General features: G+C 70.4%; 1 protein-coding gene across 1 annotated transcript; it reads left to right on the forward strand.

Moving 5' to 3' along the window:
- Window positions 1-800: 800 nt before the first annotated feature.
- LOC119248783 (mucin-5AC) lies at window positions 801-20,720 on the forward strand. The gene is given in 57 exon segments (XM_054697542.1): window positions 801-873; window positions 1,531-1,599; window positions 2,105-2,164; window positions 2,263-2,521; window positions 2,634-2,748; window positions 2,914-3,004; window positions 3,325-3,434; window positions 3,527-3,740; window positions 3,818-3,943; window positions 4,110-4,227; window positions 4,417-4,555; window positions 4,716-4,826; window positions 5,234-5,303; window positions 5,402-5,539; window positions 5,623-5,789; window positions 5,984-6,076; window positions 6,270-6,396; window positions 6,610-6,865; window positions 6,941-6,993; window positions 7,188-7,279; window positions 7,397-7,451; window positions 7,454-7,547; window positions 7,657-7,795; window positions 7,869-7,982; window positions 8,076-8,255; window positions 8,437-8,676; window positions 8,780-8,936; window positions 9,235-9,363; window positions 9,630-9,719; window positions 9,722-9,791; window positions 10,127-10,170; window positions 10,252-10,440; window positions 10,632-11,431; window positions 11,482-11,624; window positions 11,671-11,903; window positions 11,992-12,641; window positions 12,683-14,139; window positions 14,228-14,480; window positions 14,540-14,729; window positions 14,990-15,231; window positions 15,612-15,786; window positions 15,985-16,235; window positions 16,318-16,501; window positions 16,914-17,109; window positions 17,323-17,501; window positions 17,665-17,752; window positions 17,836-17,939; window positions 18,045-18,076; window positions 18,347-18,518; window positions 18,775-18,882; window positions 18,993-19,030; window positions 19,230-19,334; window positions 19,448-19,546; window positions 19,737-19,856; window positions 19,954-20,032; window positions 20,081-20,192; window positions 20,462-20,720. Coding segments are annotated over 57 exon segments (10,251 nt in total).

Consider the following 20,720-nt stretch of genomic DNA (forward strand, 5'->3'; position numbering starts at 1 on the left):
GCTGCCTCTCTGAGCCTTGGTTTTCTCATCAGAAAAGGGGTCACCTGGTCTGGGGACACACATTTGGACACTGGGCATGGGGACCCACCTGCCCCGTGCTATCCACTGCCCTGTGAGACATGCCACCCCATGCTCAGCCCTCACTGCCCCCCCAGGTGGCCCGTGCCACGTGCAGCCACCCCTCAGGCCCTGGGCGGGGGCCAGGGTGGGAAGGTTCCTGCATCAGGGGACCCGGGAAGTTGGGGTTGGCCCCCAAGAGGCAGAGACAAAGCTCATGCCCCAGGCCCTGCTTCTGGGGTGCCCTGCTGGGCCCCCAGCTGCCACGCCTCTCCAGTGTGGGCACTGGCTCGGGCCGGGGAGCTGGGACCCCATGGGGCGGTGGGTAACCCACAGGGGTCACCCCACAGGGTGATGAGACGGTGGCCGGAGGCCAGTGGCCTCAGCTGCCTGTGACCACGGGCCACAGGGGCCAGCCGGAGCAGCACTGACAGCGGGGTCTGGCCTTGGGCTGCCCCAGGCCCCTGGGTGGCCCCCCGGCCGCAGGGTGCTGTGGCCCTTCAGGCCGGGGGATGTGGGGTCAGGCTGGAAGGGGTGCACCCTGGGCAGGAGCAGGACGGGCCCAGGGCCAGGCCCCACCCGCAAGCCTGCCCTCCTCGTGGGAGCGGCGCCCACTGTTTACCTGCCGAGGGGAGCTGGGCCGCCCCACCCTCCAGGCGTGCTCTGAGGGGACAGCGCTGGCTACAAAAGGCCCCTGCCCTCTCAGGGCCCTCCTAGAGGCTGCCCGGACTCGCCCTCCCACCATGGGTGTCGGCCGGAGGACGCCGGTCCCCCTCTGGGTCCTGGCTCTGGCCCTGGCCTGTGCCCAGCACACAGGTGAGGCCCCGAGGCCCGGCCCTGGGGTACACAGGCGGCTAAGCGCCCCGGGCCTGCCTGCTCCCTGGCTCCAGGGTCTCGTCCACCTGGGCCCCTCTGCCACTCACTGTCCTCTGGCCCTGCCCTCCGGGGCCCCAGGACCCAGCCAGCCTATCGGGGCTGCCCACCTGCTCCTGGGCTTCCTCAGGATCCCAGCCTACTGGGCCTCGCTGGGCCTCAGGGGCGTCTCAGCCTCAGCTGGAGGGGGACAGGGCTCCCTGCCCCCCTCCTGGGGCACAGGTGGTCAGAGCGGGTGGGAGATGCTCCCGGAGGCCCGGGGCGGTAGGGCCCAGGGCCCTGCAGGTGCCGGGGGCTGCCCCATCCTTGGCCCTGCCTCTGAGGACCCAGACATTCTCTCCTGCTGGTCCCGGCCCCGGCCTGGCCCCACGCACCTCGGCCCGGAGCCCGGCCCCTCCTCATGGGCCACGGTGACCTGCGCTGCCCCGTTCGACCTCACCAGGCCGCGGCCACCCGAACCACGTCTGGATGGGTCAGGGAACAGCCCCCGTCCGGTCAGGGCTGGGCACCCCAGCTGCTCAGGGCCCCACTCACACTCTGGGGTGCGGCTCAGCCCAGAGACAGCGGCCCCTGCTCAGCCCACACCCTCTGCGCCCGCAGGCCTGGCCCAGCTCGGCTCCGCGGACCTTGGCCACCCGGACCTCCCTCCCGCGCCCCCCAGACCTGGCGGTGAGTCCGCGGCCGACAGAGCCGCCCGCCCCTCACAGAGCAAGGAGCCCCCAAGGGGCACTGATGACTCCCAGCTGGCACCCCCGGGGTCATCACTGGGGCTGGGGCCTGCGATCACCTGGAGGCTGCCCGAGGTGCCCCGTTGGTGGGGCGGGGGCGGCGGTGGCTGGAGACCCGGCCCGGCAGGCGTCTGTGCTCCCGGCCGAGCTCTGGGTGCTGCGGCAGGAGCATCGCAACCACCCTGCTGGGCCGGGGCGGGAGGCTCCTTGGCCCCCAGGGTGGGGCAGCCCAGGCACGACTCATGGGGCCACCTGCGCCTGGGCCGGACCGCCCGGTGCCCCATCGGCCAGTTTGGAACCCCTGACCCCCAGGGGCAAACAGCCCCGGGCAGTGGGTGAGGCCACGCGGGCCCTCGGGGAGCCCTGCCTAGGAGCTCGAGGAGCCTGGCCAGCCCCAAGGGGCAGCACTGGGGGGGCCCACACATGACCTGCCCCTGTGCCCACAGGCGACCCTGTGCGCGGGGCGACCCTCCTCCCGCCTCTGAGGACCGTGCCCGTGGTGCGAGGTGAGTGAGCCCAGCCTGGGCGCCCGGGGCCTCCCGCGGGCTCGGGTGCAGGTGGGTCTCGCCTGGCGCTGGGGCTCAGATGCCTGCGTGCCCCGCAGCCCTGAACCCCGCGCACCACGGCCGGGTGTGCAGCGCCTGGGGCGACTTCCACTACAAGACCTTCGACGGCGACGTCTTCCGCTTCCCCGGCCGCTGCAACTACGTGTTCTCCGCGCACTGCGGGGCCGCCTACGAGGACTTCAACGTGCAGCTGCGCCGCGGCCGGGACGGCGCTGCCTCCCTGAGCGGGGTCACCCTGAAGCTGGACGGCGTGGTCGTGCAGCTGACCAAGACCTCCGTGCTGGTCAACGGCAGCCCGTGAGTCAGGGCCTGGCCAGCGGGTGGCAGGAGGGATTGCGCAGCCTACAGCACTCCGGGGCCCCATCCCGTGGTCTGGGGGACCCTCCCTGACGTCCGGCCCTGCCTGCAGAGTCCAGCTGCCCTTCAGCCAGTCGGGGGTGGCCATCGAGCGCAGCAGCAGCCGCCTAAAGGTGGTGGCCCGTCTGGGTCTCGTCTTCATGTGGAACCAGGACGACAGCCTCCAGGTGGGGGCTCGGGGCCCCGGCGAGCACAGGCGGTGGGGGGGCGGGCTGCTGACCGGCCGGTGTGGGCTCAGGGCCCCGTGGTGGGTGGAGGGTCCGTGGGCCGAGTCCCCAGGGTCTGGGACTGTCCTTCCCATCCGGGAAGCCCCTGACGCGTGTCTTCTCCAGCTGGAGCTGGACGCCAAATACGCCAACCGGACCTGCGGGCTCTGTGGAGACTTCGACGGGGCCCCCGGCCTCGGGGGGCTCCTCTCCCACAGTAAGGCCCGCGCAGCGACCTCCACCGCTGTGCACCCTTACACCTGCCATGGGCGGCAACCCCTCTGACCCCGCCGGCCCAGCTCCCTTTCCGGCCCTGGCTCCCGTCCCCTCCTGTCCGAGCCCCTGGCCCTACTCTGCAGACCGCGAGGCCCTTGGGGGAGCCCCTGGGCTCTCTCCCGCCCTAGGGGAAGCTGCCCTGTGTGTCCTGGAGCTTAGCCTGGTTGCGAGGCAGGAGGGGGTGCGGGATGGGGCGCGGGGCAGGGCACAGGGGGCGGGGTGGGGCGCAGGGCCTGCAGCGGCCTCGCTGTGCCTCCTCAGACATCAGCGTGAACCCTGTGGAGTTCGGGAACCTGCAGAAGATGGACGGCCCCACGGAGCAGTGCTCAGATCCGGCCCCTGAGCCCCCGATGAATTGCTCCTCTGGATCTGTAAGATGGGGGCCAGCGGGGCACCCCCCACTCTGAGGTGGCGTGGAGCTGGGCCAGGGTGGGCGCTCAGCCTGGACTCCTGCCTTGCCCAGGGCGTCTGTGAAGACCTCCTGGGCAGCCGGCCCTTCGCGGGCTGCCACGGCCTGGTGGACACCAGCGGCTACCTGGAGGCCTGCCGGCATGACCTCTGCACCTGCGAGCAGGCCGACCTCACCAGCTGTGTCTGTGACACCCTGGCCGAGTACGCCCGTCAGTGCGCCCATGCTGGGGGGCAGCCCCTGGACTGGAGGGGCCCGGACCTCTGCCGTGAGTGCCCCACCCAGCCCCCGCCCCTCCCCGGGGGGCCTGAGGCGGCGGTGCCTGACGTAGCCGTCCCCCCGCAGCCCAGACGTGCCCGCCCGGCATGCAGCACCGGGAGTGCGGCTCGCCCTGTGCCGACACCTGCTCCAACCCTGAGCGCAGCCGGCTCTGCGAGGACCACTGCGAGGACGGCTGCTTCTGCCCCGAGGGTGAGACGGGGTGGGGGTGGGGGCCTGCTCCCCCGGAGCCCCTGGCCTGCCCAGGCCCCTGGGCCCCAGGTCTGAGGGCCGCCTGAAGGGCAGGGCTGCCCTGGGCAGAGGGCACGCGTGGTGGGCACAGTCCAGCGCCTGCCTCACAGTCGGCCTGCCCCCCCAGGGACCGTGCTGGACGACATCGGCCAGGCAGGCTGCATCCCCATGTCCCAGTGCTCCTGCGTGCACAACGGGGCCACCTATGCCCCAGGCACTGGCTACTCCACCGACTGCACCAACTGGTAGGGCCCTGGCCCCAAGCCCTGGACGGCCCAGCCCCGGCCCCCTGGATGTGCCCTGGCTTGGCCTTTTGGGGCTGTGCCCTGGGCACCAGCTGTTCACCTCCACAAAGGGCCCCTGGGCCTGGATGGCCTGGCAGGACCGCCTGGTGCTGTGCTTGGCTTGGGTAACGCCCACCCCTCTGCCCCCAGCACCTGCTTCGCCGGCCGCTGGAGCTGCCAGGAGGGGCCGTGCCCAGGCACCTGTGCGGTGGTGGGCGGTGCCCACTTCTCCACGTTTGACCAGAGGCAGTACACAGTGCACGGGGCCTGCAGCTACGTGCTGGCCAAGGTACGGCAGGCCTGGCCGCGCGAGGACCCTGTGCAGCTGCCCCGGGGCCACCTGGGTCTGGCCGAGTGTCCAGAGAGAGCCCAGCGCCAGTCCCCGGGGCCAGGGTGGGGGAGGGGTGGCAGGGCCTGTGGGTGGCGCTGACCTGAGGACACGTCCGCAGTCCTGCGAGAGCAGTGCCTTCTCCGTGCTGGCCGAGCTGCGCAGGTGCGGGCTGACCGACAGTGAGACCTGCCTGAAGGCCGTGACGCTCAGCCTGCACGGCGGGGACACGGTGAGTGCAGACTGGGGGGCCTGCCCGCGCCCCAGCCCTGAGCCCCAGCCCTGAGCCCCAGCCCTGAGCCCCAGCCTGCACAGGACCTGCCCACACCTGCTCCCACCTGCTGGCTGTGTCCACCTCTCCTGGGTCTGCCAGTGACTGTCCCCGAACAGGACCCGCCAGGAGCTTGCCTGCGTCCAAACCTGCCTGGCCCAGGGAGGAGGGACAGGGCGCCCTCGCCCAGGTCTCTGCTCTCTGAAATGGCTTTTACAAGGTTGTGAGAACACACAGCCGGGGGGCTCAGCCGCAGCCCAGCCGGGCAGAGGCCGGTCAGTGGCCAGCCGTTGGGCAGGGCGGCCTGGCACCTTCGCGGCCTCCGGTGGGGCGGACGCCGGCACTAGCACCCGCTCTGCTGCTCCCAGGTCGTCGAGATCAAGGCCAGCGGGGAGGTGTTCGTGAACCAGATCTACAGCCAGCTGCCCGTCTCTGCAGGTGAGGCCGCTGGCCGGCCGCTGGGGCTGGGGGCGGGGGGCGGGGTGGGGTGGGGGGACTGAGATCCCGGCCACCGGGCCCGCCCTCTGTGTCCTCAGCCAACGTCACCCTCTTCCGGCCGTCCACCTTCTTCATCATCGCCCACACTGACCTGGGTCTGCAGCTGGAGGTCCAGCTGGTGCCCACCATGCAGGCGTTCGTGCGGCTGGTGCCCAAGCTCCAGGGACGGACCTGCGGTGAGGGGACCCCGCGCCCACGCCCCGCCCGTCGCCCGCCCTGGCCCGGCAGGGCCTGACCACCCCCCGCCTGCCCCCCCCAGGACTCTGCGGGAACTTCAACCAGAACCGGGCCGACGACTTCCGCACGCTCAGCGGCGTGGTGGAGGGCACGGCCGCCGCCTTCGCCAACAGCTGGAAGACGCAGGCCACCTGCCCCGACGTCCGGAACAGCTTCGAGGACCCCTGCGCGCTCAGCGTGGAGAACGGTGCGCCCCCCACCCTGCCCCGTGCTGCGGGCTTGTCCACCTGCTGGGCGGGGTGGGGCGAGGCCGAGGATGGGCACCCCGCCTGCCCGCCACGCTGGGGCCCGCGGGTGCCGGGGGATGCTGCTGCTGGAGCATCGGGGTCCAGCCAGCGGGCACCCCGGCCTCTGGGCGCTGACCACCGTCCCCACCCACAGAGAAGTATGCCGAGCGTGGGTGCTCCCGGCTGACCGATCCCCAGGGCCCCTTCGCACGCTGCCACGCGGTGCTGAGCCCCAGCACCCACTACTCGGTGAGCCCCCCGGTGCCAGAGGGCGTGGGCGGCCTGGGCCTGCCCCTCCCGCTCGCTGCTCAGCAACCCCATCTCCGTGGCCGAGGCGTCTCGTGCCCGCCACGGCAGGCGTGGGGGCTGAACCCCAAGCTGAGGAGAGGGCTGGGGCGGCCAGGGGCTCTGTGCCGGGCCCCTGACCGCCCCCCGCCCCCAGAACTGCATGTTCGACACCTGCAACTGCGAGAAGAGCGAGGACTGCATGTGCGCGGCCCTGTCCTCCTACGTGCGCGCCTGCGCCGCCCTGGGCGTGCTGCTGGACGGCTGGAGGGACGGCGTCTGCAGTGAGTGCCCCGCGGGGGCCCCCGGGAGCACCCGCACCCCACTGACCACCCACGTGGGGCCTGTGGGCCGGGCGTGCTGTGGGGATTCTGCAGGGAGTGTCTGGGCCCAGGGCCGGCCCACCCTCCTCCCCGGGCGGCTCAGGCAGGCTTGCGGGGTCTGGGCACCCACCCCAGGCTGTGTACTGAGTGCTGCTCTGTCCTGGCACCCCCCAGCCACGCCCACGACCACCTGCCCCAAGTCGCTGAGCTACCAGTACCACATCAGCTCCTGCCAGCCCACCTGCCGAGGCCGGGCCCACGAGGACGCAGCCTGCGGGGTCAGCTTTGTCCCTGTGGACGGCTGCACCTGCCCCCAGGGCACCTTCCTGGATGACTCGGGCGCCTGTGTGCCCCCTGAGGCCTGCCCTTGCTACCACAGGGGCTCTGTGGTCCCCAATGGGGAGTCGCTGTACCAGAACGGGGCCATCTGGTGAGTGTCCCTGCTGCGGGGCGGGGTGGGGTGGGGCGGGGCGCCAGGACACCCCTGACCACCCTCTCCTTGCAGCACTTGCACGCGGGGGACACTGACGTGCATTGGAGGCCAGGCTCCCGCCCCAGGTGAGCTAGAGAGAGGGCACCCGAGGATCTGCCCGCGAGGCTCTGGGGGTCAGTGTCTCCCGGTCCTTGGGCAGCATTTGTGCCAGGCGAGGCCCTCAGGCCCCCTCACTGTGCCCATGCACACGTGCCCCACACCCGGGCAGCCACGGAGGCCCTGCGGACAGCAGGCAGGCCCTGACCGCCCCTCTCTGCAGCCTGCGTGGCCCCCATGGTGTACCTGGACTGCCGCAACGCCACGCCCGGGGCCAGCTGCCGGAGGACCTGCCACACGCTGGACGTGGACTGCGTGAGTGCCCACTGTGGCCCTGGGAGGGTGTGGGGTGGGGAGCGGCTGGCCAGGCCCAGGCGTTGCACAGAGGGGGGTGGCCGGGCCAGGGCCCATGGCGTCCTCTGCTCCCTACAGTACAGCCTGGAGTGTGAGCCCGGCTGCGTGTGCCCCGAGGGGCTGGTGGCCGACGGGCAGGCGGCTGCGTGGCGCCAGCGGACTGCCCCTGCATGCACAACGAGGCCAGCTACAGGCCTGGCCAGGCCGTCCGGGTGGGCTGCAACACCTGGTAGGTGGGGCCCCTGGGGGCAGGTGTGGGGACCCTGGGGTGCAGCCGGCCCTGACACCCCTTGGGAGCCTCAGGCCCGGCCCCGGCTGACCGGTGCCCCCCACCCCAGCACATGTCAGGGCGGCCGGTGGCAGTGCACGGACGAGCCCTGCCTGGCCACTTGCGCTGTGTACGGGGACGGCCACTACCTGACCTTCGACGGGCAGCGCTACAGCTTCAGCGGGGACTGCGAGTACACGCTGCTGCAGGTGGGCGCGGGGACGGCCTGGGGGGGACCCTGCCTGACCGCACGGCCCTGGACACCACCCCTCCCCTCCCCAGGACCACTGCGGCGGGAACGGCAGCGCCCAGGAAACCTTCCGCGTCGTCACCGAGAACGTGCCCTGTGGCACCACGGGCGTCACCTGCTCCAAGGCCATCAAGATCTTCCTGGGGGTGAGCGGGCCCCCCGGGCGCGGGCTGAGCAGGGCCGGGGGGGGCCAGGGGCCCCTCGCCAGGATGGGCCTGAGCGACCCTCCCTGCGTGCAGAGCTACCAGCTGCGGCTGAGCGACGGGAAGGTGGAGGTGACGGAGAGGGCCGCGGGCCAGGCGGCGCCCTACACCCTCCGCCAGATGGGCGTCTACCTGGTGGTGGACACGCAGGCCGGCTTGGTGCTCCTCTGGGACAAGAAGACCAGCGTCTTCCTCAGACTGAGCCCCGAGTTCAAGGTGAGGCCCTCGGTGGACGGCTCCCCACCCAGAGCAGCAGCCCCTGGAAACAGGTCGGGGGTGCCGGGGACAGGGACACAGACCGCGGCCGCCCCCGGCACCCCCGCGGTGTCCCCGTGGCCCCCGTGCGGCCCTGGGCCCGAGCGCCCCTCACGGCGCCCCCACCGCCCGTGTCCCCCAGGGCAGGGTCTGCGGGCTGTGCGGGAACTTCGACGACAACGCGGCCAACGACTTCACCACGCGCAGCCTGTCCGTGGTGGGCGACGCGCTGGAGTTCGGCAACAGCTGGAAGTTCTCCCCGTCCTGCCCCGACGCCCCGGCCCCCCAGGACGCCTGCAGCGTCCACCCGAACCGCCGCTCCTGGGCGCAGAAGCAGTGCAGCGTCATCCACGGCCCCGCCTTCGCCGCCTGCCGCGCCCACGTGTGTCCCCGGCCCCGGGGCGGGGGGCAGCGGGGCCCGCAGGGGGCCGCGCAGGGGCCTGGGCTGGCCTTGAGCTCCGGGAAACCGCGGCCTCTGCCCCCAGGTGGAGCCGGCCGGGTACTACGAGGCCTGCGTGAGCGACGCCTGCGCCTGCGACCTGGGCGGCGACTGCGAGTGCTTCTGCACGGCCGTGGCCGCCTACGCCCAGGCCTGCCACGACGTGGGCGTGTGCGTGGCCTGGCGCACCCCCGACATCTGCCGTGAGTCGGGCGTCCGCGGGGCTGGGGCGGGGTGCGGGCGGCGGCGGGGCCGGGGCTGCAGCTGGCCCCCAAGGAAGCCCCTGGGACTGGGACCCAGGGCCAGCCCTGTCCGGGCCGGGGGCAGCCCGTGAGGCCGCCCACCCCAGCAGGTGTCCCCAGGAAGCCAGAGCCTCGAGCGCCCACGCCCCGCCCAGCCCCCCGCTGGCGTTCTGGGCCCTCCCAGGCCATGTCCGAGACCACCTCAGAGCAGCCGCGGGCTGGGCGCAGGGGCTCACGCGGAGGACACCCCTGCCCACAGCCTTGTTCTGCGACTACTACAACCCCGAGGACCAGTGCGTGTGGTTCTACCAGCCCTGCGGGACGCCCTGCGTGCGGACCTGCCGGAACCCCAGCGGGCACTGCCTGCATGACGTGCCCGGACTGGAAGGTGGGTGCTGGTGCTGGTGCTGGCAGCCCCCACCCTGGGGCTCGGAGCTGGCCGGGCTCTGCCCTGTGAACCTGTAGCAGGACCAGGGCCTGTCCTGGGAGCCTTGGCCAGGCTGGGCTTTCCCAACCCCTTTTGCCTTTGGGGGTGCAGCCTCTAGCTCCCCAGGCTCCAGGACCCAGTCCAGGGCTGGGGGCCGAGCCGAGGCTGTGGGGGTGGGGTGGCAGGCCCGCCTGTCTGGCGGGCACTCAGGCCTCTCTGGCCCACAGGCTGCTACCCCAAGTGCCCCCCAGAGACCCCCATCCTTGACGAGGACCAGATGAAGTGTGTGGCCACGTGCCCCATGCCCCCGCCCCGCCCCACTGCCTCGTGCAGGGCAAGCTCTACCAAATCGGTGCCAGGGTGCCCTCCAAGGAGAACTGCCAGTACTGGTGAGTTGTTGGGGGGCAGGGCGGGGCTTGCTCCCCAGAGAAAGGCCCCCCACGGCCTTGCCTCCTCAGGGCCCGCCTGTATCTCCTGCAGCCCGGCAGGGAGCCTTGTCGCTAGATGAGGCTGGGGTCCGGGGTGCAGGGGGGGGATGGACGGGTGGGGTGAAGGGCACCCGCGAGCCCCTGGGGCAGATGCCCTGGACAGCAGTGACGCCCGGGCCCTCAGGCATGCCAGACCCCGCCCATCGGACACTGGCGGGAGGGGTCCTCTGAGCGGGCGCCCGGCACAGCGGGGGTGCCCCGCACCCCTGGACTCACCTTGCCCCACCCGTCACCAGCAACTGCACCGAGGGAGGCGTGCAGTGTGTCTACGACGCTCAGGGTGAGCACGGCAGCTGCGGGGCCTGCCTGGGGGGGGGCGGGGGCCGGGGCCCTCCCAGCCCCTAACCCGCTGTCCCCGCAGCCTGCGTGTGCATCTACGACGGGCGGTCCTACCCCCCCGGGGAGATCATCTACAACACCACGGACGGCACCGGGGGCTGCATCTCCGCCCGCTGCGGGCACAACGGCACCATCCACACGGAGGTGTTCCCCTGCGGCTCCTCCACCCCCGTGCCCCCCACCGTCTTCTCCTTCTCCACGACCCCGCTCGGTGAGTGGCCCGGGCAGTGGGCCCGTCGGAGCGGGTGGAAGTCGCAGGTCGGCCGCCCGGTCCCATCCGCGGCGGGCAGTGTCCGGGGCCCCGGGGGCAGGAGAGGGGGAGAGGCAGGCCCCCGCCGGGGGGACGGGGCGACCCAGCCCGCTCCGGCCCTAGTGACCGCCCTCCACCCTCTCTGCCTTCAGCCGTGAGCTCCACGCCCCCGCCTGTCACTCATCCCGAGAGCACCCCAAGCCCCAGCCCAGCCACCACCGAGCCCTGGCCCTGCGGGGAGGAGTGCCAGTGGTCGCCCTGGCTGGATGTCAGCCGCCCGGGACGGGGTGCCGACAGCGGCGACTTCGACACGCTGGACAACCTCCGCGCCCACGGGTACCGGCTATGCCAGGCGCCCAGGGCTGTGCAGTGCCGGGCCGAGGACGCCCCCGAGGTGCCGCTGCAGGTGCTGGGGCAGCGTGTGGTCTGCAGCCCGGCCACGGGGCTGGTCTGCCGCAACAGGGACCAGGCTTCCGGGCTGTGCCACAACTACCAGATCAGGGTCCAGTGCTGCACCCCCCAGCCCTGCTCCACGCCCCCGGGCCCTTCCAGAACCAGCGCCAGCAGCCCATCCTCGCCGGTCCCCAGCCCCACCCCCCTCTCCACCACCAGCACGTCCACCCCGGCCACCGTGTCCACGGACACACCGACCCCGACATCCTGCCTGCAGAATCGCTGCTCCTGGACCGAGTGGATCGACGGCAGCTACCCCCAATCCGACAGAAACGGGGGGGACTTCGACACTTTCCACAACCTGAGGGCCAAGGGCTACAAGTTCTGCCAGAGGCCCAAAGCCGTGGAGTGCAGGGCCGAGAGCTTCCCCGACACCCCGCTGGCCCAGCTGGGGCAGAACCTGCTGTGCAACACGCAGGTGGGGCTGCTGTGCCTGAACAAGGACCAGCTCCCGCCCATCTGCTACAACTACGAGATCCGGATCCAGTGCTGTGAGTGGGTGAACGTGTGCGGGACCAGCACCACCGCCCCGGCCTCTACTCCCACAAGCACAACCTCCTCTCCCACGACCAGCACAACCTCCTCTCCCACGACCAGCACGACCTCTTCTCCTACGACCAGCACAACCTCTTCTCCCACGACCAGCACAACCTCCTCTCCCACGACCAGCACAACCTCTTCTCCTACGACCAGCACCTCCTCTCCTACGACCAGCACAACCTCTTCTCCCACGACCAGCACAACCTCCTCTCCCACGACCAGCACAACCTCTTCTCCCACGACCAGCACAACCTCCTCTCCCACAACCAGCACAACCTCTTCTCCTACAACCAGCACAACCTCTTCTCCCACGACCAGCACAACCTCCTCTCCCACGACCAGCACAACCTCCTCTCCCACGACCAGCACAACCTCTTCTCCCACGACCAGCACAACCTCTTCTCCCACAACCAGCACAACCTCCTCTCCCAACCAGCACAACCTCCTCTCCCACGACCAGCACAACCTCTTCTCCCACGACCAGCACAACCTCTTCTCCCACGACCAGCACCTCTTCTCCCACGACCAGCACCTCTTCTCCCACGACCAGCACAACCTCTTCTCCCACGACCAGCACAACCTCTTCTCCCACGACCAGCACAACCTCCTCTCCCACGACCAGCACAACCTCTTCTCCCATGACCAGCACAACCTCCTCTCCCACGACCAGCACAACCTCCTCTCCCACGACCAGCACCTCTTCTCCCACGACCAGCACAGTCTCTTCTCCCATGACCGTGACCTCCATCCCCACCCCCCTCTCCACCACCAGCACGTCCACCCCGGCCACCGTGTCCACGGACACACCGACCCCGACATCCTGCCTGCAGAATCGCTGCTCCTGGACTGAGTGGATCGACGGCAGCTACCCCCAATCCGACAGAAACGGGGGGGACTTCGACACTTTCCACAACCTGAGGGCCAAGGGCTACAAGTTCTGCCAGAGGCCCAAAGCCGTGGAGTGCAGGGCCGAGAGCTTCCCTGACACCCCGCTGGCCCAGCTGGGGCAGAACCTGCTGTGCAACACGCAGGTGGGGCTGCTGTGCCTGAACAAGGACCAGCTCCCGCCCATCTGCTACAACTACGAGATCCGGATCCAGTGCTGTGAGTGGGTGAACGTGTGCGGGACCAGCACCACCGCCCCGGCCTCTACTCCCGCAAGCACAACCTCCTCTCCCACGACCAGCACAACCTCCTCTCCCACGACCAGCACGACCTCTTCTCCCACGACCAGCACCTCTTCTCCCACAACCAGCACAACCTCTTCTCCCACGACCAGCACCTCTTCTCCCACAACCAGCACAACCTCTTCTCCCACGACCAGCACCTCTTCTCCCACAACCAGTACAACCTCTTCTCCCACGACCAGCACAACCTCTTCTCCTACGACCAGCACAACCTCTTCTCCTACGACCAGCACAACCTCTTCTCCTACGACCAGCACAACCTCTTCTCCCACAACCAGCACAACCTCTTCTCCCACGACCAGCACAACCTCCTCTCCCACGACCAGCACAACCTCCTCTCCCACGACCAGCACGACCTCTTCTCCTACGACCAGCACCTCCTCTCCCACGACCAGCACAACCTCTCTTCTCCCACAACCAGCAACCTCTTCTCCCACGACCAGCACCTCTTCTCCCACGACCAGTACAACCTCTTCTCCCACGACCAGCACCTCTTCTCCCACGACCAGCACAACCTCTTCTCCCACGACCAGCACCTCTTCTCCCACGACCAGCACCTCTTCTCCCACGACCAGCACCTCTTCTCCCACGACCAGTACAACCTCTTCTCCCACGACCAGCACCTCTTCTCCCACGACCAGTACAACCTCTTCTCCCACGACCAGCACCTCTTCTCCCACGACCAGTACAACCTCTTCTCCCACGACCAGCACCTCTTCTCCCATGACCAGCACCTCTTCTCCCACGACCAGTACAACCTCTTCTCCCACGACCAGCACCTCCTCTCCCACGACCAGCACGACCTCTTCTCCCACAACCAGCACCTCTTCTCCCACGACCAGCACCTCTTCTCCCACGACCAGTACAACCTCTTCTCCCACGACCAGCACCTCTTCTCCCACGACCAGCACAACCTCTTCTCCCACGACCAGCACCTCTTCTCCCACGACCAGCACAACCTCTTCTCCCACGACTAGCACAACCTCTTCTCCCACGACCAGCACCTCTTCTCCCACAACCAGTACAACCTCTTCTCCCACGACCAGCACCTCTTCTCCCACGACCAGTACAACCTCTTCTCCCACGACCAGCACCTCTTCTCCCACGACCAGCACAACCTCTTCTCCCACGACCAGCACCTCTTCTCCCACGACCAGCACAACCTCTTCTCCCACGACCAGCACAACCTCTTCTCCCACGACCAGCACCTCTTCTCCCACGACCAGCACAACCTCTTCTCCCACGACCAGCACAACCTCTTCTCCTACGACCAGCACAACCTCTTCTCCCACAACCAGCACAACCTCTTCTCCCACGACCAGCACCTCTTCTCCCACAACCAGCACAACCTCTTCTCCCACGACCAGCACCTCTTCTCCCACAACCAGTACAACCTCTTCTCCCACGACCAGCACAACCTCTGCTCCTACTACAGAGACACACCCCCCGACACACTCGACCACGGACTGCCAGCCCCAGTGCACGTGGACCAAGTGGTTCGATGTGGACTTCCCGGCTCCCGGGCCCCACGGAGGGGACTTTGAAACCTACAACAACATCGTGAGCAGGGGAGAGAAGATGTGCCGGAAGGAGTACGTCACACACCTGGAGTGCCGGGCTGAGAACCACCCCGAGGTCAGCATCGACCAGCTGGGCCAGGTGGTGCAGTGCCGGCCGGACGTGGGCCTGGTGTGCTGGAACCAGGACCAGGAGGGCCCGTTCAAGATATGTCTCAACTATGAGGTCCGCGTGCTATGCTGTGAGCCCCGGGAAGGCTGCCCGATGCCCTCCCATATTGTTGCAGCTACCAGCACCCCAAGTGTGAGCATCACCAGCCAAACTGAGACCACATCCAGCACAACCTCTGTACCAACAACCAGCACAGCCTCTACTCCCACAACCAGCACAGCCTCTACTCCCACAACCAGCACAGCTTCTACTCCCACAACCAGCACAGCCTCTACTCCCACAACCAGCACAGCCTCTACTCCCACAACCAGCACAGCCTCTACTCCCACAACCAGCACAGCCTCTACTCCCACAACCAGCACTCTCACCCCCACGACCCTGGTCGTGACCCCAATCGCCACCACACCCTGCTACTGCAGCGTGTCCGGAAAGCTCTACCGAGGGGGTAAGTGACCTGCGAGCGTGTGCTGGCCCTGACCCCTGCGAGGAGTGGGGGGGGGGTGTCCCTGGGCTTGGGGACAAGGTGGCGGCGCCCAGAGAGCAGAGGAAACTGCTGGGCGCTCCACTCACCACCACGGTCGGTTGGGCAGGTGGGGTCGGGTGGAGCCGCCGCCTCCCAGCACCGCACCCTCTGCCCACAGGATCTGTCATTTATGAGAAGACCGACCTCGCTGGCAACTGCTACTACGCGGTGTGCACCCTGGACTGCCACGTGGTCAGGGGCACCGGCTGCCAGACCAGCACGCCCGCCCAGCACGCCAGCACGCCCGCCCACCACACCAGCACGCCCACCCAGCACACCAGCACGCCCGCCCACCACACCAGCACGCCCGCCCCCACGGCCACCACCCCTTCCGTCTGCAAGATCATCCCCCCACTACAGGTAACTGTCCTCCCCTCCGGGGCCAGGCTGCAGCGGGACGCGGCGTCCTCTGTCAGGCTGAGGCCTCCCACGGCCTGCAGGCCGGCGGTGCGGTCCACCCGGGGAAGAGGCGCAGAGCCCGACCACACCGGCGGGTCAGGCGGCGGAGGCGGGGTCGTGGTCGTGCGGCACAGCCTGGGAGGGCAGCTCGCGTGCTGGCTGCAGTGCTGGGGGGACCCCCACCACATCCCCAGGGCCTGGGGCAGCTCAGGACACAGACTGGAGACGCCTCGGCGGGCACAGCGGGCGGGCATGGGGGCCACACTGGACCCCCATTCTCCCCCTGGGTCTCGGGGTCTGCGGTGGCGGGAGGCCTGACTGCAGCGGTCCTGGCTCTGCAGGTGGGACACAGCCGGACCCTGGCCAACTGCTCAGTGGTCACGTGCAAGGAAAACAACGTCATCTCCGTAAGCCCGCTGCACTGCCCGCCGCCCAAGGAGCTGACCTGCGCCAACGGCTACCCGGCCGTGCTGGTGACCGACGCGGGCAGCTGCTGCCCGAAGTACCAGTGCCAGTGTAAGCGGGAGCCGCGGGCGGGCGTTGTGCTCGGGCGCGCTGGGTGCGGGAGGGCGGCGCTGCGGGGGCCGGGGGGGTGAAGGCTGGGGGCGGAGGCCGTCCGGCGGGCACCGCCTGGACCGCTCTGGGGGCATGTCCCCCGACGCCCGACAGCCCTGCTGCCCCCGCGGGCGGCGGCGCTGAGTGCTCGGCTTGCAGGCGTGTGCAGCGGCTGGGGCGACCCCCACTACATCACCTTCGACGGCACCTACTACACCTTCCTGGACAACTGCACCTACGTGCTGGTGCAGCAGATCGTGCCGGTGTTTGGCCACTTCCGCGTGCTCATCGACAACTACTTCTGCGACGCGGAGGACGGGCTCTCCTGCCCGCAGTCCATCACCGTCGAGTACCGCCAGGCCCGCGTGGTGCTCACCCGCAAGCCGGTCCACGGGCTCATGACCAATGAGGTGGGCGTGCCCAGGGCTCCCGGGCGCGGGGTCGGGCAGCGGCGGGCCCGCTCACTCTGGCGCCCTCGCTGCCCGTGTCCAGATCCTCTTCGACAATGAGGTGGTCAGCTCCGGCTTCCAGAAGGACGGCATCATCATCTCCCAAATCGGCATCAAAATGTACGTGACCATCCCGGAGCTGGGCGTGCAGGTCATGTTCAGCGGCCTCATCTTCTCGGTGGAGGTGCCCTTCAGCAAGTTCGCCAACAACACCGAGGGCCAGTGCGGTGAGCGCCGCCCTCACCCGTCCACACCCGCTGGCGGCTCGGAGGGCGCCGGGGCCCGACTGGCCGGCCCCGCCCCGCCCCCAGCCCCCTCCCCTGCTTCCGACTGGGTCCTTTGCCTGGTCAGCAAATGTGGCTGAGTGTTGGGGTGAGCGGGCCCCCTGGGCGAGGCTTGTGGGGGGAAGGCCTCGTGCGCTCCGCGAGCCTGCGGGTGCTCTCCAGCGCACAGCGAGAGCTGTCCCAGGCCCCAGGGCTGCGCTGCCCCGGCCTGCCGGGAGGCCCCCCTTCACCCTCCACGGAACTGCCCCGGGTCTGCTCTGGGCCAGCGCTGCCCAGTGACCCCGACGCGGTGCCGGGACCTGCGCCCCGGATGGTGGTGCGCTGCGGCCCCGCCCTGACCCGCCTCCCGCCGCAGGCACCTGCACCGATGACCTGAGGGACGAGTGCCGCCTGCCCGGGGGGACTGTGGTCTCCTCCTGCTCAGCCATGGCTGGCCACTGGAAAGTGATAGACTCCAACCAGTCGTTCTGCCTCGGGCCACCCCCGACGCCCACCCTGAAGCCCCCCACGCCCTGCCAGCCCTCGCCCCTCTGCAAGCTGATCCTGAGCGAGTGAGAGGCGCGGGGGGAGGGGAGGGCAGGGCTGCGGGGGCCCCTGAGGGAGAGGGAGGAGAGCCCCAGCCGTGGCCACCCTTCCCCCCCCCCGTCGGGCCTGGATGCCGGGCGCTTGGCGTGCAGGGTGAGGGAGGCCCACGGAGAAGGTACAGAAAAGGGGGGGGCCGCGCTGCCACGCCCTCTCAGCGCGACCCACACCCCTGTGCGCAGCGTCTTCCAGAAGTGCCACTCCGTGGTCCCCCCGCGGCCCTACTACGAAGGCTGCGTGTTCGACCAGTGCTACATGGCGCTCGCGGACGTGGTGTGCTCCGGCCTGCAGCTGTACGCCGCGCTCTGCGCCGCCAACGGCGTGTGCGTGGACTGGCGGCCCTGGACCAACCACACGTGCGGTGAGGCCTGGGACGGCGCCCGGGGGCGTCCTGGAGGCCGCAGGCCCGGCCCTGGGTGGTGCGGGACACCCCCGGGTTCCGCCGGCGTCGGGGCTCGGGGGCCCAGCGCTGGGGGCGCGCCCCTGGCTGGTGCCCTCCTGCTCAGGGGCGGTTCTCTGCGCAGACTTCCCCTGCCCTGCCGGCAAGGAGTACCAGCCCTGCGGACCGTCCAGCCCCACCTACTGCTATGGGACTGCCAGCACCAGCCTCATGTAGGTGCCCCAGCGCTCAGGCCCCCCATCCCTGCCCCCCCCATGCAGGGAGCAGGCCCCAACCCTCTGCCTCCTGCTCACAGGATCCTGGAGGAGGCCGGGGACTTCACAGAGGGCTGCTTCTGCCCCCAGGGCACCATGCCCTTCAGCGCTCAAGCCGACATCTGCGTGCCCGCAAACTGTACCGGTATGTCCAGGGTGTGGGCAGCAGGGAAGCCTTCCACCTGCTCCCCGGGGCCTCCCTGGAGGGCAGGGCCGCTGCACCCCAGGTGAGCGCTCTCTTTCCCCCTAGAATGCCTGGGGCACCATGGAGAGCCTGTGGAGGTGAGTGGGCACGCTGGGGCGGGGCTCCAAGGAGGGGAGAGGCCATCCAGGACGCAGGTGGCCGCCCTGGACGTGCCCGCCCCCAGGGTGGCCGGGAGCCCCGCGCCAGGCCCACCCTGCTCTCCACTCTGATGCTCCGAGGGTGGAGGTGGGGGGACGCGCCCCCTGCCCCTGCCCCCTGGCCTGGCCGAGCCCCTGCAGCAGCCAAGCACCCCCCTCCTCTGCTGCCCTCGCGGCCGGCCGCCGGGCTCACCAGCGTCTCCTGTGCAGCCGGGCCAGACCGTCACCGCCGACTGCCAGGAGTGCACCTGCCACGGGCCCACCCGGACGCTGCAGTGCCGCCGGCAGCCCTGCCCGGCGCCCCTCCCCTGCCTCATCCCTGGCTTCGTGCCTGTGCCCACCGCCCTGCTGCCCGGCCAGTGCTGTCCCGACTACAGCTGCGGTGAGCGCGGGCGCCCACTCAGGGCCGGCTGGCCGTGCACGCGGGCCAGGGGCGCTGGCGTCTGGGGAGCGCTGCGGGGTGGGGGGCTGGCGGCACCCACTGTGGGCTCTAGGGCGTGGGCGCCCCCGATGGGGAGCCTTGTCTCGGGGCAGCCGGGATCCCCCCCACCCCGGCAGTCAGCTCTCTGGAGCCCCAGGAGGGGCGGGCTGGGGGCGTGCGCAGGGCGCGGGCCTGAGCCCTCTTCCCGCCACTGCAGACTGCAACACCAGCTACTGCCCCCCGCCTGCTAAGTGTCCCCCAGGCTTCCGCCAGGAGCTGACCCACGAGGACGGGGCCTGCTGCCCCATCGAGACCTGCAGTGAGTGTCTGTCGCTCGGGGCTGGGAGAACCCGGGCCACTGAGCCCCGTCGCAGGGGGAGGGTGGGGGGCCTGGCGGGCAGCTCGGGGCTCAGCCTGCTGCTGTCTCCTGCCCAGGGCCTTCCGGCTGCAACGTCAACGGCACCGTGTACCAGGTGAGGCCCAGCCCCGCACAGAGGCCAGCACCTCCGAGCCGCCTGCACAGAGGAGGGCAGCTGGGGCCTCTCCCGGCTGGCCCTGTGCCCAGCGATACCCCGGGGCATGTCAGCCGGACGGGCTGGGCGGGGGGTCCTGGGGGGGCAGAAGGGGGGCACCACCCCGAGCTCACTGGCCCCTGTGCCCCACCTGCCCCAGCCTGGCGCCGTGGTCTACCAGAACCTGTGTGAAACCTGCAGATGTGAGGACAACTTCATGGTCCGTTGTAAGCTCGTCAAATGCAACACCACCAGCTGCCCCGTGGTGAGTGACCCCACAGCCCCTCAGGGCTTGTGGCGAGCAGCCCCACCCTGCCCACTGCCCAGCTGCCCCTCCCCGGCAGCCCCCAGCCCAGCTCAGGTGTGTGCCGCCCCCAGGGCTTCGAGTACCAGGTGCCGAGTGGCCGCTGCTGCGGGGTCTGCGTGCCGGTGGCTTGCGTCATAAACGGCAGCGACGGCTCCGTCCACCTCTTGAACGTGAGTGCTGCCCTGGCCTGGCCACGGGCGCCTGGGAGGGTCCGGTGGGCAGCCCGGGGGACCCAGATGGAGTGGGGGCGGCCAGCACACCCTCCCGGGGAGAGCCGGGGGCCTGGCCCAGGGCCGCTCCACCCCGGATGGCAACGCGCACCGGCCGCCAGGCCCTCACCCCCGCTGGGCCTCCTCGCAGCCGGGACAGAGCTGGACCGACCCCGGGAACCCCTGTGAGGTCCACGAGTGCGAGAGGCACCAGGGCAGGCTGGTGGTGGTGACCACGAAGAGGGCCTGTCCGCCCCTCCAGTGCCCCCTGGTGAGTCCAGGGCTGACCCCCCGCCTGCCGGTGTCCCAGCCCCTGTGCCTGGGGGTGAAGAGGCGCCGACACTGATGGCCCCCCTCTGTCCACCCAGGACGAGGCCCAGCTGAGTGAAGACGGCTGCTGCTACATCTGCCCCACACCTCCAAGTAAGTGGGGGCCTGGGGCGGCGGGTACCCTGCCCTGCCCTGCCCGGCGCTGACCCACTGGCTCTGCCCCAGTGTCCAGATGCGCCGTCCTCCGAGAGCATCAGGTCATCCGGCGCAACAACTGCAGCTCGGCTGGCCCCGTGCTCCTCTCGCGCTGCCAGGGCTACTGCGAGGACTCCTCCAAGTGCGTGAGCTGGGCCGCCGCGGGGGGCCTGGGGCCGGGTCGGGGAGGGACAGGAGGGACATGGGGTCACCACGCCCAGGCAGCCCCAGGGTCTGAGGAAACCAAGGGGCTGGACCAGGGTCCCAGAGGGCCTGTTCCGCCCAGGGGACCCCAGACTCCTGCACCCCTCCATCACCCCTCCGGCCCCCCGGCCCCCGCTGGGCCCCGTGCCCGCCCCTGCGGGCCTCAGCGGGCGGGTGGGCAGCGAGGCTGAGCGGTCCTGCCCGCAGGTACTCCCTGGAGGCCAACGTTCTGCAACGCCAGTGCTCGTGCTGCCAGGAGCTGCGCGTCTCGCGGCACAACGTGACCCTGCACTGCGCCGACGGCTCCCGCCAGGCCTTCAGCTACGTGCGGGCGGAGGAGTGCGCCTGCGCCACCCTGCGCTGCGGCCCCCACGGCGAGCTCGAGGCCCAGCCCGCGCTGAGCACGGGGCAGCCCTCCTCCCGGCGCCGCAGGAGCTGGGCGCGGGGCCCTGGGCCCCACCCGTGA

This window comes from Talpa occidentalis, unplaced genomic scaffold (assembly GCF_014898055.3).
Source record: "Talpa occidentalis isolate TD23 unplaced genomic scaffold, MPIMG_talOcc4v2.1 talOcc4.17, whole genome shotgun sequence".
In the NCBI taxonomy this organism is placed as follows: Eukaryota; Metazoa; Chordata; class Mammalia; order Eulipotyphla; family Talpidae; genus Talpa; species Talpa occidentalis.